Here is a 14,258-nt window from a genome sequence, read left to right on the forward strand (position 1 = left end):
TGAATGAATGAATGTGGGCAGCGATTCAGAGGTTTCAAACCAGGCTAAAATATAGCTGTAGCAGTGCTCGATTCAAGACATTTTGATTTAAGATGTTTCACCAGGTAGCTGATACTGTGATGCTAGAGGATTAAAACATCATGAAATAAAACAGGTTTTGGGAACTGTGTTAGCAAATAAGACAATGGTGATAACTGTCAATCCAATGCTTTGGTCCAGAGTAAAAAATTTCAACAATATTTGATGTTTTGCCTGGAAATAGGGTGGCTCAGTGTTTAGCACTGTTGCCTCATAGCAAGAAGGTCCTGGGTCCAAACCTCGGCTGTCTCAGGTGCCCTCTGTGTGGAGCTTGCATGTTCTCCCCTTGTGTGGTTGTCCGCCAGGTACTCCAGTTTCCTCCCACCATCAAAAACATGTATGTTAATACTCCTGTCAATGCCCCTGACCAGGGCACTGGGAAAAGAACTGGAGGTGGTCCCTGGATGCTGCACTGTGGCTGCCCACTACTTGCAGTGTTTGTGTATAATGCAGAGGATCAATATCCCCATGGGGATCAGTATCTGGTGCACATATCTGTGGTCCCCAATAGACAAATCCCATTAACTTTGCTGACCTGCTGACTTTATAGTGCCATCAGCAGGTCAAATTATTCAAGTTAAAGACCGACTTCTCTTCTATTTCAGCTGTACATGTTATGCAATGCATGTTATCATGCTAAATGTTAGCATGTCATGCTAATATACTAAATGTTAACATGTTAACAAGGTAATGTTTTTTACTACATGTTCCTGCTAATATGCTAAACACTACATTCTAAATATCCTCATATTAATATCCAGAAATTAGTAAATCAACATGCTAACATTCAAAAAGGAGCATGCTAACATTTACATTTAGCTAATTTAGCCGACATGTCCTAAAATGGCCACCATAAAAACAATAAACTCTAAGTTACTATCAATAATTTTGCATTGCTGCAGGTGTCATATCTTTCAGTATCTGTGCCACTTGCCATGTGGTCAAAACCTTATTTTGATACTCTACATTTCTTAACTGCTCTTCAGATGCTAATCATCACAATGATTATCCAATGTGAAGGCATTTCAACTCAACTTTTGGTAAATAAAATATATATTCTTTTTATTTCAGACCTAAAACCTTGTTTTTTTTATCATGAATAGTCGCTATTGTCCCTATCCCATCAATACAGTACCATCAGTACTGAATGGGAGTATTAACTACATAAACTTGGCATACTGAAAGCCTGAAATCTGCCTTGAATATGAATGTGGAATGAAGGAAGCGTTGTTCAGGAAATGATGCAGCTGTCAAATTATCCAGATGATAGACAGATACTCTGCTCCCTGAGTTGTTTGTCTTTAAATACACACATAAACAAACTCTCCCAGCGACATCACACACTCCCCTCTCACTCGCACAGATCTTTCCTCTCATCTTCGTTCTTGCATTTCTTGCATCAAAGACATTTTTTACATGTTTGTTGAAACTGCACCGCTTGTATTTGTTCTCTTCCTTTTTTTTTCTCAAGATATCGGTGCCAAAACTAAACTAAAACACAAAAACTGAGTTCAATGACAAAATCAGAAAATCATAAATTACTGTTTTAAAAAAACCCCAAAATAAATAAATAAAACTCTCACTCTCTGGATCAAAAATACATTTCTATTGATCACTTTTGCATGCTTTACATTGCATGACTCCTATAATGAAATTAGGCTCCTGGGATTCTCCCATTAAATGTTTAAGGAAAATGCCTTGAAAGGGAAAACAAGAACAAAAATTTTATGTTTTTTTTTAGCAAAAAATATTCACGAAATTAAATGAAAACCATAAACATGTAACATCTTTGACAAACACAGCGTGAGACTAGCAGCTCTCCACAAACTGTGACGAATGTGTTTTATCCTTCATGAGTTTGTACTGTGAGTGTGTTTTGTGTGAATTTATTCCTCCTCTTCCAAAATGTTGGATGCACAACACTGACCGTCCCGTCCACGTCAGCTGATCTGCGCTTCCCCTCAGATTTACTTGTGTCATCTCTGGAGGCAGGAAGTTTTTATGAACAGTATACGGATTGTTGTCACATGCTGCGATTTCAAAAGCGACTGCCATATTTTTCTGGAATTTTCAAAAGACAATATGTGAGGTTAAGTCTCTCTGTCTGAAGATGTAGTATCTCATTGAAGGTGATGCAAAAGTATCAAGACAAGCAACTTACGCCATTAAAGAAATGCTGAATCAAACAGAAAAGGCAAAACAACGACAGCTCTAACTGAATCTGCCTATTTGGACCTGAACCTGAATATAATATACACATTATTTTAAATTTTTTTTAATCTTTTTTTTGTTTTAGATGAAAGCATATTGGCTGGTGTCACCATTCAGCTTCTTTTTTCTTTCAACAGAAGAAGAAGAAGAAAGGAGGACTTGATCTGTTTGTTGGTCTGTTAGCATCACTGTATCCCTGCTGTTTTGTATCTGACTGTGACCTTTGACCTGTCTGGACATGTATTATATTAAAAATGAATCCAGAAACATAAAAGCCAGTTCTCTTGGCCCTTGCTTCTTGCCAATTTGTTTTTCAATATATATTTTTCATAAAAAGTTGTCCTCTGTACTCTCTAACCTGCACGATTTTTACTTATTGTATCAACATTTATCAAACTCAGACAATAAGTTCATTCAGGTAAACAAAGATGTTTGCAAATATTTTTAGTTAAATACACAAATTGATTCATGTAGTAATTCTGCATTATGGTTTTAGTGCAGTTTATATTTCTCAAATTTTACAATTTTCAGAAATTAACAGCTAGAAGGAAGTTAGACTCTGATGTTTATGAACTTTTACCAATAAGAAGATTAGTGACTTGGTAGCATTGCTTTTTTTTCTAATATAAAGCTGTCAGATTTATTTGCAGATTGTTGGATTTATTATAAGAGAAAAGGCCTCTATAAACACATAACAAGCCAGAAATCTTTAATTATTCTTACTTGATTAAAAAAAATATTTGTGGGCAGTTGTCAGATCCATTAGTGAACTAAACGTGTTTCTTATTCTGTTTAATATCCTCAGTTTTGTGTGTGTGTGTGTGTGTGTGTGTGTGTGTGTGTGAATACTTATTAACATCTTTAAAACTCGTTATAAGTCATGAACTCAAAGCACTGCAGTGTGCAGAGATGCCTGCTTGTAAAGATAAACGTAGTTTATCCTACATCTGTACTGAGCTGCACCTGACCTGAAGCTCTCTTTTCTTTCCTTCAAACAATATCAGACGTTCAACCAAATGTGCAAATTATACACTGGCGCCCCCTAAATGAGCCTGAACACAGTACAGACAGACAGCAGCAGCGGAAGCGGCAGCAGCAGCAGCAGCGGTCCTGCCGTGTGACTACCCGGGATGCTCAACCGCTCCGGCCGCATGTAGAGCCGGCTGTCACGGCGGGGGAGCCGGCGGGAGCTCACGGTACCCCAGTGCTGCCTGATCGGGGTGTGCAAGACCAATAAGTACTTGAGACAAAACCACAAAGGAAGCCCGTTTACTCAGCACACATTTAAATACATCTCGACTGTCACTGTGCGTAAAGGCAGCTAGGAACAAGGTTCATTTTGGGTTTAAAGTTAGACTTTATGACTACTATAATTGACCTAATAATAATAATAATAAAGATAATAATAATAATAATAATAATAATAATATGAAATGAAAAATATTTTGGTTTTAAATCCCATCCAGCTGAAATTGCACTTTAATTCCTCACTTTTTCCAACATCCGACCACTTAAAAATGTCACTTTATTCTAATACGACCACCAACTATTGTGATTAGAATTACAATAATAATGGGGGGGTGTGGTGGTGGTGGTGGTGGTGGTGGTGGTAGTGGTGGTGGAGGAGGAGGGGGGGTCTTTATCCCTCTGCACGTCCATAAATCGCATCAAATGACAGTCGGCCAGTGAAGAGTTAAAGGGAGGAGACGGAGAGTGACACGCCTCATTGGGTAGATTATGTGCCGCAAACAAAAAGTGTGTGTCGGTGTGCCAGTCAGCCAGAGCATCGGGCCCCATCTGCACGCCTCTCTCTCTCTTTCTGTCTCCCTTTATCCTTCCAGCTCTCTCTACCCTGCTCGGTCACTCCCAGTGTCGGCGAGTATCTGCAGCAGTAGCAGCAGCACTGTCACTTTCACCACACCGGGGGGGATATGTACTGACACTACGGACCAGACCGGGAGCGCATCACCATCTCCATCACCTCCATCACCGCCACCGCATCCCCCCTTGCTTGTTTTCGGGGCTTCTCTCTTTTTTTCCCGGGGTTTTTGGTTCGCAGCATCGCTCGCAATTCGTTTGTGGATTATTGTTTCTTCTTCTCCACGGAAAGGTAGGTTTTGTGAAATGCAAAGCTGGTGTGGTTTGGGTAGTTTTAGAGGAAGACGGGGCTGGTTTTCTGGGTTTGTTTTGAGCGGCACATGTAGCCACACATCCTGCAGGCGCTGAAAGCGGCGCAGAAAGAAAAAAAAAAAGATTCCCAAACCGCAGATGTTTCAGCACCGCGAACAAAACCCGCAATTCAGTCACAGCGCTGATTTAGGACAGTTTTCAGCCTGGCACGGCTTTAGCAGATGGGTTAAACACCCCCCCTACTCCCCCCCTCATTTCTGCTCACCCCCCCACCACCACCCCACCCGCAGTGGGGTTTGCACGGGAGGGTGGCTGCAGCTTTCCTCCAGTTTGTGGATGTGCAAACATTCCGCTTTTATCTCTCTTTTTTTTCTTGTTTGAGCCTGCATGATACATACCCTTCACTGGATATATTTGTGTGCGTTTCTTCCTCGTGAAGCGACCCTTTCTGATGCTCTGAACACAAAGACGGTCTGTATGGTACCGGAAATTCTTTAGGTTCGTAGCGCAGCGCTGAGAGCCGCTTTGGAGAGGCACCGTGCGCAAACACACAACCTCCCTGCTGCTGTTGAGCCTTTTAGGAAGATATGAAATGCTCCCAATCAGCAGGATTAAAAAAAAGACATTTATTAAGAATAATTTCCTGTTATTTAAGCTGTTTTTTCCCCTTTTTATTTCACAAATCAGAAAGGTAAAATTAAAGCCAGAACCCAAAAGAGAGCCAATGTTTTTCAGCGAGTGCAGCTACAAAAAGCAGCCGATATTGAGGATGAAAAGACGATAACTCATCTGTTCCAGTTACTCATCATTCTTATTAGTGCAGTTATTAATATCAGCCTGTTTGAATTTGTTCGCTGAGATGAGCGAAAGCCACGTTGTTTTCAGGATTTTGAAGAAGAAAAACTTTTTTTTTCCCAACTGTGGATTTCTTTAGTCTTTAATTGTATATTTCTAATAAATAGCTTAGTTTTTGTTGCACTACACGTGTCATGACATAACTAGTTTCAGTGGTTCGTAGCGATTTATTACGTTTTATAAATAGTTCAGAGAAGAATTAAATGTTAAGATCAGTTGGCCATAATAACAGGCCTACTGGCTGTTAATACTGGAAAGCACCAGTGAAGAGAAATAAATCTTTGTTTTGTCAAATGTCGAAAATAGTTTTTGCAACAATAAATCTTAATTATGATCATTTTGATATTCTAGGAAACACTTTTTAGGAAATGCGTAATTTTCCTGATGAGAGCAGAGCTTTCTGAAGGCTTTGTGTGTTTTCTATTTGATTTTTTTTTATATATTATTCCGTTATTTTTCCATGTTTTTTTGGGTGGGCCGAGTGAGTCCAGTTTACGGCTGAACAAGTGTGTGTATGAGGTGCAGGTTTGTGTTTAACGGCGGAGGATGAGGGAGGAGGGGAAGGAGTGAGGGGAGCCGCAGCCGTCTAAACACACATTCAGAGGTTAGAAAAGGGAGAAAAGAAATAATTAACTGGTCGTGCTGCTTTAATTACAGTCTCAGAGGGGAAAGTGGTGGATTATGGTAATGAGGCGACATACGCTGCCGCTTGTAGAAAGGAGAGAAAGGTTGGCTGACATGAAATCACTGACTTTGACAGTCCACTTGAAACCCATTGGACATGCTCTCTCCATTGGACATGGACGGACCTCAGCAGCTCCTACTGGGAGGTTTTTTTTTCTTTCCCCCAATTCCCTTTTTTTCCTCAAAGATTAAACATCCTGTAGTGATTTTATAATACGACTTTAGACAAATAAACATGTCACACCAAACCTATAAACCCGTAATATTAAAGGAATATTACATTTACAGAATAGATAATAAAAATACTATAAAATACTCGCGCTCTTGAGGACTACAGAGTTTAAAAATAGTAAACGAATACTATAGGAATTTCTCGTTTTTTTCATATCAAATACACTTAAATTTACAGGGTTTAAGGAATCCATATAGAGGCCCATTAATACTACTATTAATACTAACGCTAATACTTACATTAATAATTAAGACAGACAGACAATTTATATTATATCAATCATTTGCCAATCAAAAAATAATAAAAAAAAGAAAGGACATTTTATAAAATGTGTGATGAGAGCCTAGATATTATTGTTATTGTATTTATTAATATTACTGCTACTACTACTACTATTATTATTGTTAATACTACTACTATTACTACCATTACTACTACTACTACTACTACTACTACTATTATTATTAATAATAATAATAATAATAATAATAATAATAATAATAATAATGATAAAAATAGGATAATAATAACAATAATAATGTGTTTTGTATTATTATTTGTCTATTATGTTTAGTCAGTTATGATTTTTAGCTTTTTTTTTAAAAATATATTCTTATATAATTGACAACATTGGGAAACCGTATAATCAATGGATCAATGGCTGAAGGTGATGCCGTCATCATGAACTTAATACGAGGTTTGAATTAATTAGAAAGGCTGGCCACAAAAAAAAAAAAAAAAAAAAAAAAAAACGGGCCCCAAAACGACGCCCTTGACAGCTGGTTTGTCCAATCTGTCTAGGAAGAGATTTATTTCCTATCAGCAGGGACAGCGGAGGATAAAACCACCAAACAACCAATTTACACGGGTTTGCGTTGAAATTTATAGTGTATTTTCGCTTTATAAAAATGTAAAGTGAATAATGTATTGGGATACAAAGGCAACATTTATTATTTTAATGTAAAATAAGTGATTTATTGTATTTTTGTGGTAGTTTTATTCATCAGCTGATCTCTGATGTCTCTCCGTGTCTCCGCAGTGTGAAATGGAGGAGTCCAGCTCTCAGAAGTTGGTGTGGGATGGGGACGCCAAAGCGGTCCAGCAGTGTCTCACGGACATTTTCACCAGCGTCTACACCACATGTGACATCCCAGAAAACGCCATTTTCGGGCCTTGTGTGTTGAGCCACACGTCGCTGTACGACAGCATCGCCTTCATTGCTCTGAAATCCACCGATAAACGCACAGCACCTTACATCTTCAGGGTAAGCACAGTTTATTCATTTATGTATGAATACAAAACATTTTCTTTTTAATACAGACGCCAGCATCTTTTTTAATTAGCCCAGTAGTTTTACCCATTCTTTGAATCCTCAGATATAAGTTAAACATTTGTATGTTTTTCTGGCTGTGCAGCTCCAAAAGTAATATTACAAAGACCCTTTTTTGGATTTTTAAAATATTCCCCACCATGAAAAGCATTATACAAATATGCTATGTTTTTTCAGTCTTCCATAAAATTGAAAAAAAAGAAAGAAATATGGATTTTCACTGCATGGGACTGCAACAATGTCCCATTTTAACAACTCAACTATATTGAGTTATGAAAATTATTCTGTTAATTTCTTCAAAAGGGGAAGAAATCTGCTATTTTTCTACTGAAAATGTACTTAAAAAAAAAAAAAGCTTCAGATTGTAAATTACAGTGAAATGTCTCACTACCTTGTTTCAAGATCATTTTCTCGACATTTGTTTCTAGAAATGAATATTTGGTCTGAAATTGAAGCAGCTGAGTGAGATTATCTCTCTCAATTAAGTCTTTCTAAACTGGCAACATTTCACTATAGTAAATTATCAGGTTTTGAAGCAGAATATGAGCCTCAAATGCAGATTTTCTACTGTGCATGACAATATGAAATGAAGTAATAACTCTGGATGTGTGTATGTGTTGTACAGGTGGACACCTCAGCAGCCAACAGCACCTCAGAGGGCTTGATGTGGCTGCGGCTGGTCCAGTCCGCCCGGGACAAAGAAGAACAGAACCTGGAGGCGTACGTGAAGAACGGCCAGCTCTTCTACCGCTCGCTCCGCCGGATCGAGAAGGACGAAGAGCTGCTGGTCTGGTACGGCAAAGACCTCATCGACCTGCTGCTGCTCAGCTCCAGCAGAGCGCCCGCCAAAAGCAAAGGTGAGTCAACTGAAATCAAATCCTCACTGGACAGTAGAGTTTTAGCTTCTGCAACTTCTTTGGAAATGCGTTCTTGCTCTGGAATTGTTTTCTTTATTGCTAAATTTGGGATGTAATTTCTGCATTATTGAATATCTAAATACAATGATGCTACAAGGAGAAATTTCAGTAATTTCTGACTTCATGTTAAGTGTAAAGAACAGTACGAAGCCATTCCCCCTTGAAATATTAGACACCACACTTAAGAGGGATAGTTTTGCAGAGTCTCTTTTTATGAGAACTAATTTTTGTTTCTCTTCTTCAAAGGTTCGTCCCACCACTCCTGTCCGGACTGCAGCCAGCGGTTCCAGTTTGAGTTTCCATTCTTGGCCCATCTCCGGTTCCGTTGCACCAAAAGACTGCAGAGCATCACGGGGGCCGACGAGGAGTCCAGCAAGGAGAGCAGCACAGAGCGACCAAACACAACCCCTACCAGGACCAGCCCGAAGCTGGGCCGTTCCGAGGGCTTCAGCAGCCCTCAGGACAGCAGCAAACCCTCCACAGACTTTCACAACCTGGCTAGGGATCTAGAGAACAACCGGACCAGCCCGCCGAGCGACAAGGAGGCTGAGATCTGCAGCGAGACCTCGGGGAAGAGGAAGTTCTCGGAAATAGAGGACAGGGAGTGCCGAGGGCCCAGCCTTCCACAGTCCAAGTCTAAAGATGAGCTAGCAACGTCTGCGCAGAACTACAGAGGAGTGTATGGCCTGGATGACAACCACAGGTCTTTCTCCTCTTCGGGCTCCACAGAACTTGGTGAAACCAAGCGCAGCGCCTTCACTGAAGTCAAGAAGTCGTCCCAGAGCCTCAAACACCACGGCTGCAACAAAACTCAGAGCTCCAACTCTGAAAACAAAGATGGTGGTCGTCCCAGCAGCAATCCTTCAGAGAAGCACCTCAACATCAGGCAGGTGCTGTCGGAGACTCAGCCACCCCAAACCTCGCCCGTGGGTAGTGCTTTCACCTCCGTGGGCCAGCAGGGCAGCGGTGGCAGTGGAGACAGGAAGAGCGCCTTCAGCCAGCCATCTCGCTCCTCCTTCTCCCAGATCTCACCGCTGGTGATGCCACCCAAGCTGCTGGACTGCCACCCAGCAGTGGGCGATACCATCTCCTCCAACAGACTCTACCAGGCTGACCATCTTGCCGCTAAGCTGCAAGGCGCGGAACTGGGCGCCAACTGTCCTGTGCCGGGCGGCATGGCTAAGCAGAACCCCTTCGTATACGCCACTGCCTTCTGGCCCAAGAACTCTGGGCCTATCCAGCTTCAGATGCCCTCGGCGCTCACCCTCCTTCCACCTTCCTTCACCTCCCTCTGCCTGCCAGCGCAGAACTGGTGCGCCAAGTGCAACGCCTCTTTCCGCATGACCTCGGACTTGGTTTACCACATGCGATCCCACCACAAAAAGGAGTACGCCATGGAGCCTCTGGTCAAGCGGCGACGCGAGGAGAAACTCAAGTGCCCCATTTGCAACGAGTCCTTCCGGGAGCGGCATCACCTGTCACGTCACATGACCTCCCATAACTGACTTTTAAAGACAGACAAGGGAGGAACTTTTTGTTGAACAAGGAGGGATTGTGACCCTGCCTGGATTTAAGCACTCCGACTGGAGATCGGCCACTTAAAAATACAAAAACACCCCTTGCACTTGTTTTCACTTTGGACTATAATCTTTGAATTCCTTTTTTTGGTCTGTTTACTTTTTCTGCCCTGTACAAAATGTCATGTTTTGGGTGTATGCAAATGCGTTTTGACTTCAAAAATGAATCTATTTAAGAAGCACTTAAAAGTTTGAGAATAAGGGATGATTTAAATATGTGTAAATGTACAGTAAGTTGTATTTTATATCATATAAATACAAATATAGAGAAGAAATACCAATGTAGTCACACATCATGGTTTACAACGCAGCAAGTTTTTTTTTCCTGTCTATAATGAATATGGACACAAATTGGGGAAATTATGTCAGACTATATTTCAGAGTGCATGTAATATTAAATAATATTGATTTAAGATGCAGTCTATACATTACAATGTAAATAATTTGTTTTATTTGAAATACAAAGTGTAATATTTTGTGTCAGTGGGGAATAGTTTCAGTGTTTCTTCCTTTTGCGGAAATTTACTACTTGATAGTTTATCTAATCATGTTGAATGCATTGACAATAAAATAGCTTTATTTTCAACTGTGTCCTTCTTGTTTTTTTGTTTTTTTTTACTACAACTCAAAAATATAATTCCTTGATTCATTATATCTATACATAAATGTAAATGTATCTGTCTACATTTTACATTTATGAAACAAAATATGCATTACATTTCATTAATACAAATATACACTATATATATATATATATATATATATATATATATATATATATATATATATATATATATATTTACATTTTTACAGATTTTATATTAGCGTTTTTCAGTGTCAGTCTTCAGTCTTAATAAAATACAATTATTATATATTGCAGACACACATATATATAGTTTAATACAAATAAATCATGTAGTAGCTTGTAAAGTGAATTTATGGTTATTATGATTCATCTTTTTACGATAGAAAATATGTCCAGGAACACTGAATATCACTGGTCATAATTATTATTATTATTATCATTATTATTATAATTATTATTAGTATTAGTAGTAGTAGTAGTAGTAGTAGTAGTAGTAGTAGTAGTAGTAGTAGTAGTAGTGGTGGTAATATTATTAAGTAGTATTATTACTGAGGGACGTCTTTATTAAACGTCGACCGCATAAATGGCCATTGCATAAAAAATGCATAAATATCATTATTTAAGTTTTCCCCTGAGAGGTCGTTTCATTTTAATTTATTAAGGAAAAAAAAAATTCCCATTCAATTCCACAGTTTCTTGTTTAAAATACACGATACGGACATCTGTTTCTCATGAAAAAAGCTTTAAAAAAGACGAGAGAATTATTTCTGATGTCGCTCAGATCTCCAGTTTCTGAGGCAAAGAATAAAATACAGAAATAAATGTGTCGGATAATCAGGGAGACTGCATGAAGCTTAATTCTTTACGGAATAAAATACATACGTACGTCTGCATTTGAGATTCATTTCTGAGTATATTTGAGTATTTTGTCTTTGTAAAAAAAAAAAAAAAAAAAAAGCACATGCAACATAAAAAGTCATAAAATTAAAGAAAGCGGTACACTAAATATAATACATCACCTTCTAAGAAATCAATTGATTTGTCATATTTATCTTTCCGGTTCACAAACTCCTCCAACCTGTAGAGAGTAAATATAAACCTATAGATCTGCACAGCCCGTAAGAAATATAAAGATCGATAATCTAGCAGACCTCTGTGAGCTTCATTTGTTAAAGCTCTCAAATGAAATGCAAACATGTTCAAATATTTTCTATAAACAACACAGACTGATACAAGTCTGCGGATCAATAATCACCATTTACTGCTAATGATATAATGACATGATTAAAGGTTTCTTTATAAAAAAAAAAAAAAAAAAGAACTGGAGAACATTTCAGGACAGAAACCAAAAAGCAAATGTGGAAAATGGTTCAACAGCGCCATCAAGTGGTCGAAATGTAAACTACATGAATCAAGACGTTATTGAGCGAAGACACTGAGTTCATTATCAGGTGACTCTTTTTTACTGAGACCAATATGCAGACAGGTATTATAATTCATAACAATATTGTGCAATGAGAGAAAAAACAACAACATATATTATCCTTATAATAAATCTGATAAGGATATGAGTGAAATACAGGATATGATACAACAGATAAATGTCAGAATCAACATGTGACACTCTTTCTAAAGAAGAAATATACTTAATTATGATAAATACTGATACATAAATAAATAAATAACCCCAAGCTCCTGTGTGAACATTACTGATATATATAAATATATATATAATTAAAGAAGAGCAAAGACGATTTAAAATAATACGTTGTGTGATGACGTCACTATAAACACCACAGACAATATATGCATCATTATAGTACTATTATATAAGCAATATTACCTTGACCTGTGAGGACTGAATGATGATGTCTCACACGCAGCGCATATTTATCATTCATATTTTAACAATACGGATCGACTCCCTTAAACATAAGATACAACATTAACAGCAACCGACATTAAGGTCAAAGGTCACAGCCGTAGTTCCTTCAGTATATTTCAAAAGGATATTTAAAGCTGCACATCCAAAAACTCAAAAATTCAACAACAGTTTCTCCTCAGATTATTTTATTCGCTCTGCCAAAGTGAATGAGTGAATTTAAAGGGTCAGTTCAACCAATTTTTCATGCACAAACAACGTCTTTATCCTAATGCAGTATTTTCCACTAACTGTGTTGTTAAAGAGCGAACGATACATTGCTGTTAATGTTATTTTAAATGTGATTTACAGATTCACCTTCATTGTATAGAATAGCAATGTGGGAGTTATTTCAGTTGTGCAGGTCTCCAGAAATAACTAGTCCAATGTGAGGTGACTGACAGATGGAGCTTCTATAAGTTCTGGATGTACATGAAACTCTCTCAGTTGAATCATCAGTACCAAAAAGATGAGCAAGTGTCCAGTTATTTTGATAACAAGTCAAAGGTACAAGCCTGTGTACATAAAAAACTTCAAGTCAACTAACAGTGAGCTAAGTCTACAGACTCTTAAGCTTTCTGAAACCTGATCAAATAATCAACAGTTTAAATAAGTTCACACTTGGATTTAAGGTAAATTTTATTTTCCCCTCAGACTGGCTTGACAGCTGATGAACTGACCCTTTAATTTTAATCAGGAGCACACCGAGCTGCAGTGTGAATGTGGCGAGACTTGCTAGCAGGAGATAAAAAAACCACATAAAGAGGTCGAGGTTGAGAGGAGAGCTGAACATCAACAGTTGCGGTGTGACGGCGTGACGCTCACATGATGATAAATTACAGCACCGGTGCACATGTCCACACATTACATCTCATCTCACATCAACACACGCCTCCCATGTCAGCAATCCAAACAGGTCAATCTCACCACGAAGGCATGTGATCGACGGGAGAGGGAGGCATCGCTAACTATCGCCCTTCTCTCCCCACACACACACACACACACACACAAACCAGTGATATTTAGTGCCCTCATGCTTTGCTGCTTGTGTCATCGTCCCTCTTGTGCCCCAACCCCTCCCACCACCCCCACCGCCAACACATTTGTCACTGCATCACTCAGCACGGAGCGGCGTGGGACAGTTTATATCTCCGCTAAGCTGGCACTTCCATTTGGCCCTCCACCCCAGTCACACTACATTTTTACATTTCAGGCATTTAGCTGACGCTTGTCATCCGGGCCTGGCTAGCAGGGAAGTGAGCAAGCAGGTAGAGGGATTTCAGAGGGATTCAGTGTCTTACTAAAGTATACTTTGACAGGATGTATTGTGGTCGCCGGATTTAAACCAGTGACTTTTTTTTGGGTAGGCTCAAGAATCACGACACCAACCCGAGATACTAGGACAGGAAATGATAGAAGATACTGCATGTGCAGGAGGACGTCAGTCAAATTGCAAAGCTGCTGCTAATGTGAAACTTAAAGATCCCCCACAGACATGTTTTAAAGGATAGGTTGCTGTCCTAAAATAATAATCAGGTGCCTAAAGCCAGGTTAAACCAGATTATTTTCTTTTTAGAATAACATTTTGTTAAACACTCTTTGCGTTTCCTTTGACCCTGTTTCCCTGTTGAGCTGCAGTGGAAGGATGGCAACAAAAACTGGGAATTTGGCACTAAAGAGACTTAAAGATATCCGCTTTATTTGACTCATTTGGACAGCTGAGGTTTCATATTAACT

At 39.0% G+C, this 14,258-nt stretch overlaps 1 protein-coding gene across 1 annotated transcript; it reads left to right on the forward strand.

Annotated features, from left to right (window-relative positions):
- The first annotated feature begins 4,095 nt into the window (after positions 1-4,095).
- On the forward strand, positions 4,096-10,569 carry prdm8b (PR domain containing 8b). Its single transcript, XM_042422510.1, has 4 exons — positions 4,096-4,399; positions 7,230-7,454; positions 8,146-8,377; positions 8,684-10,569. Exons 2-4 carry the CDS (start codon positions 7,236-7,238, stop codon positions 9,940-9,942), a joined length of 1,710 nt encoding a protein of 569 aa, XP_042278444.1. The 5' UTR covers positions 4,096-4,399; positions 7,230-7,235; the 3' UTR covers positions 9,943-10,569.
- Positions 10,570-14,258: the final 3,689 nt, after the last annotated feature.

This window comes from Thunnus maccoyii, chromosome 9 (genome assembly GCF_910596095.1).
Source record: "Thunnus maccoyii chromosome 9, fThuMac1.1, whole genome shotgun sequence".
In the NCBI taxonomy this organism is placed as follows: Eukaryota; Metazoa; Chordata; class Actinopteri; order Scombriformes; family Scombridae; genus Thunnus; species Thunnus maccoyii.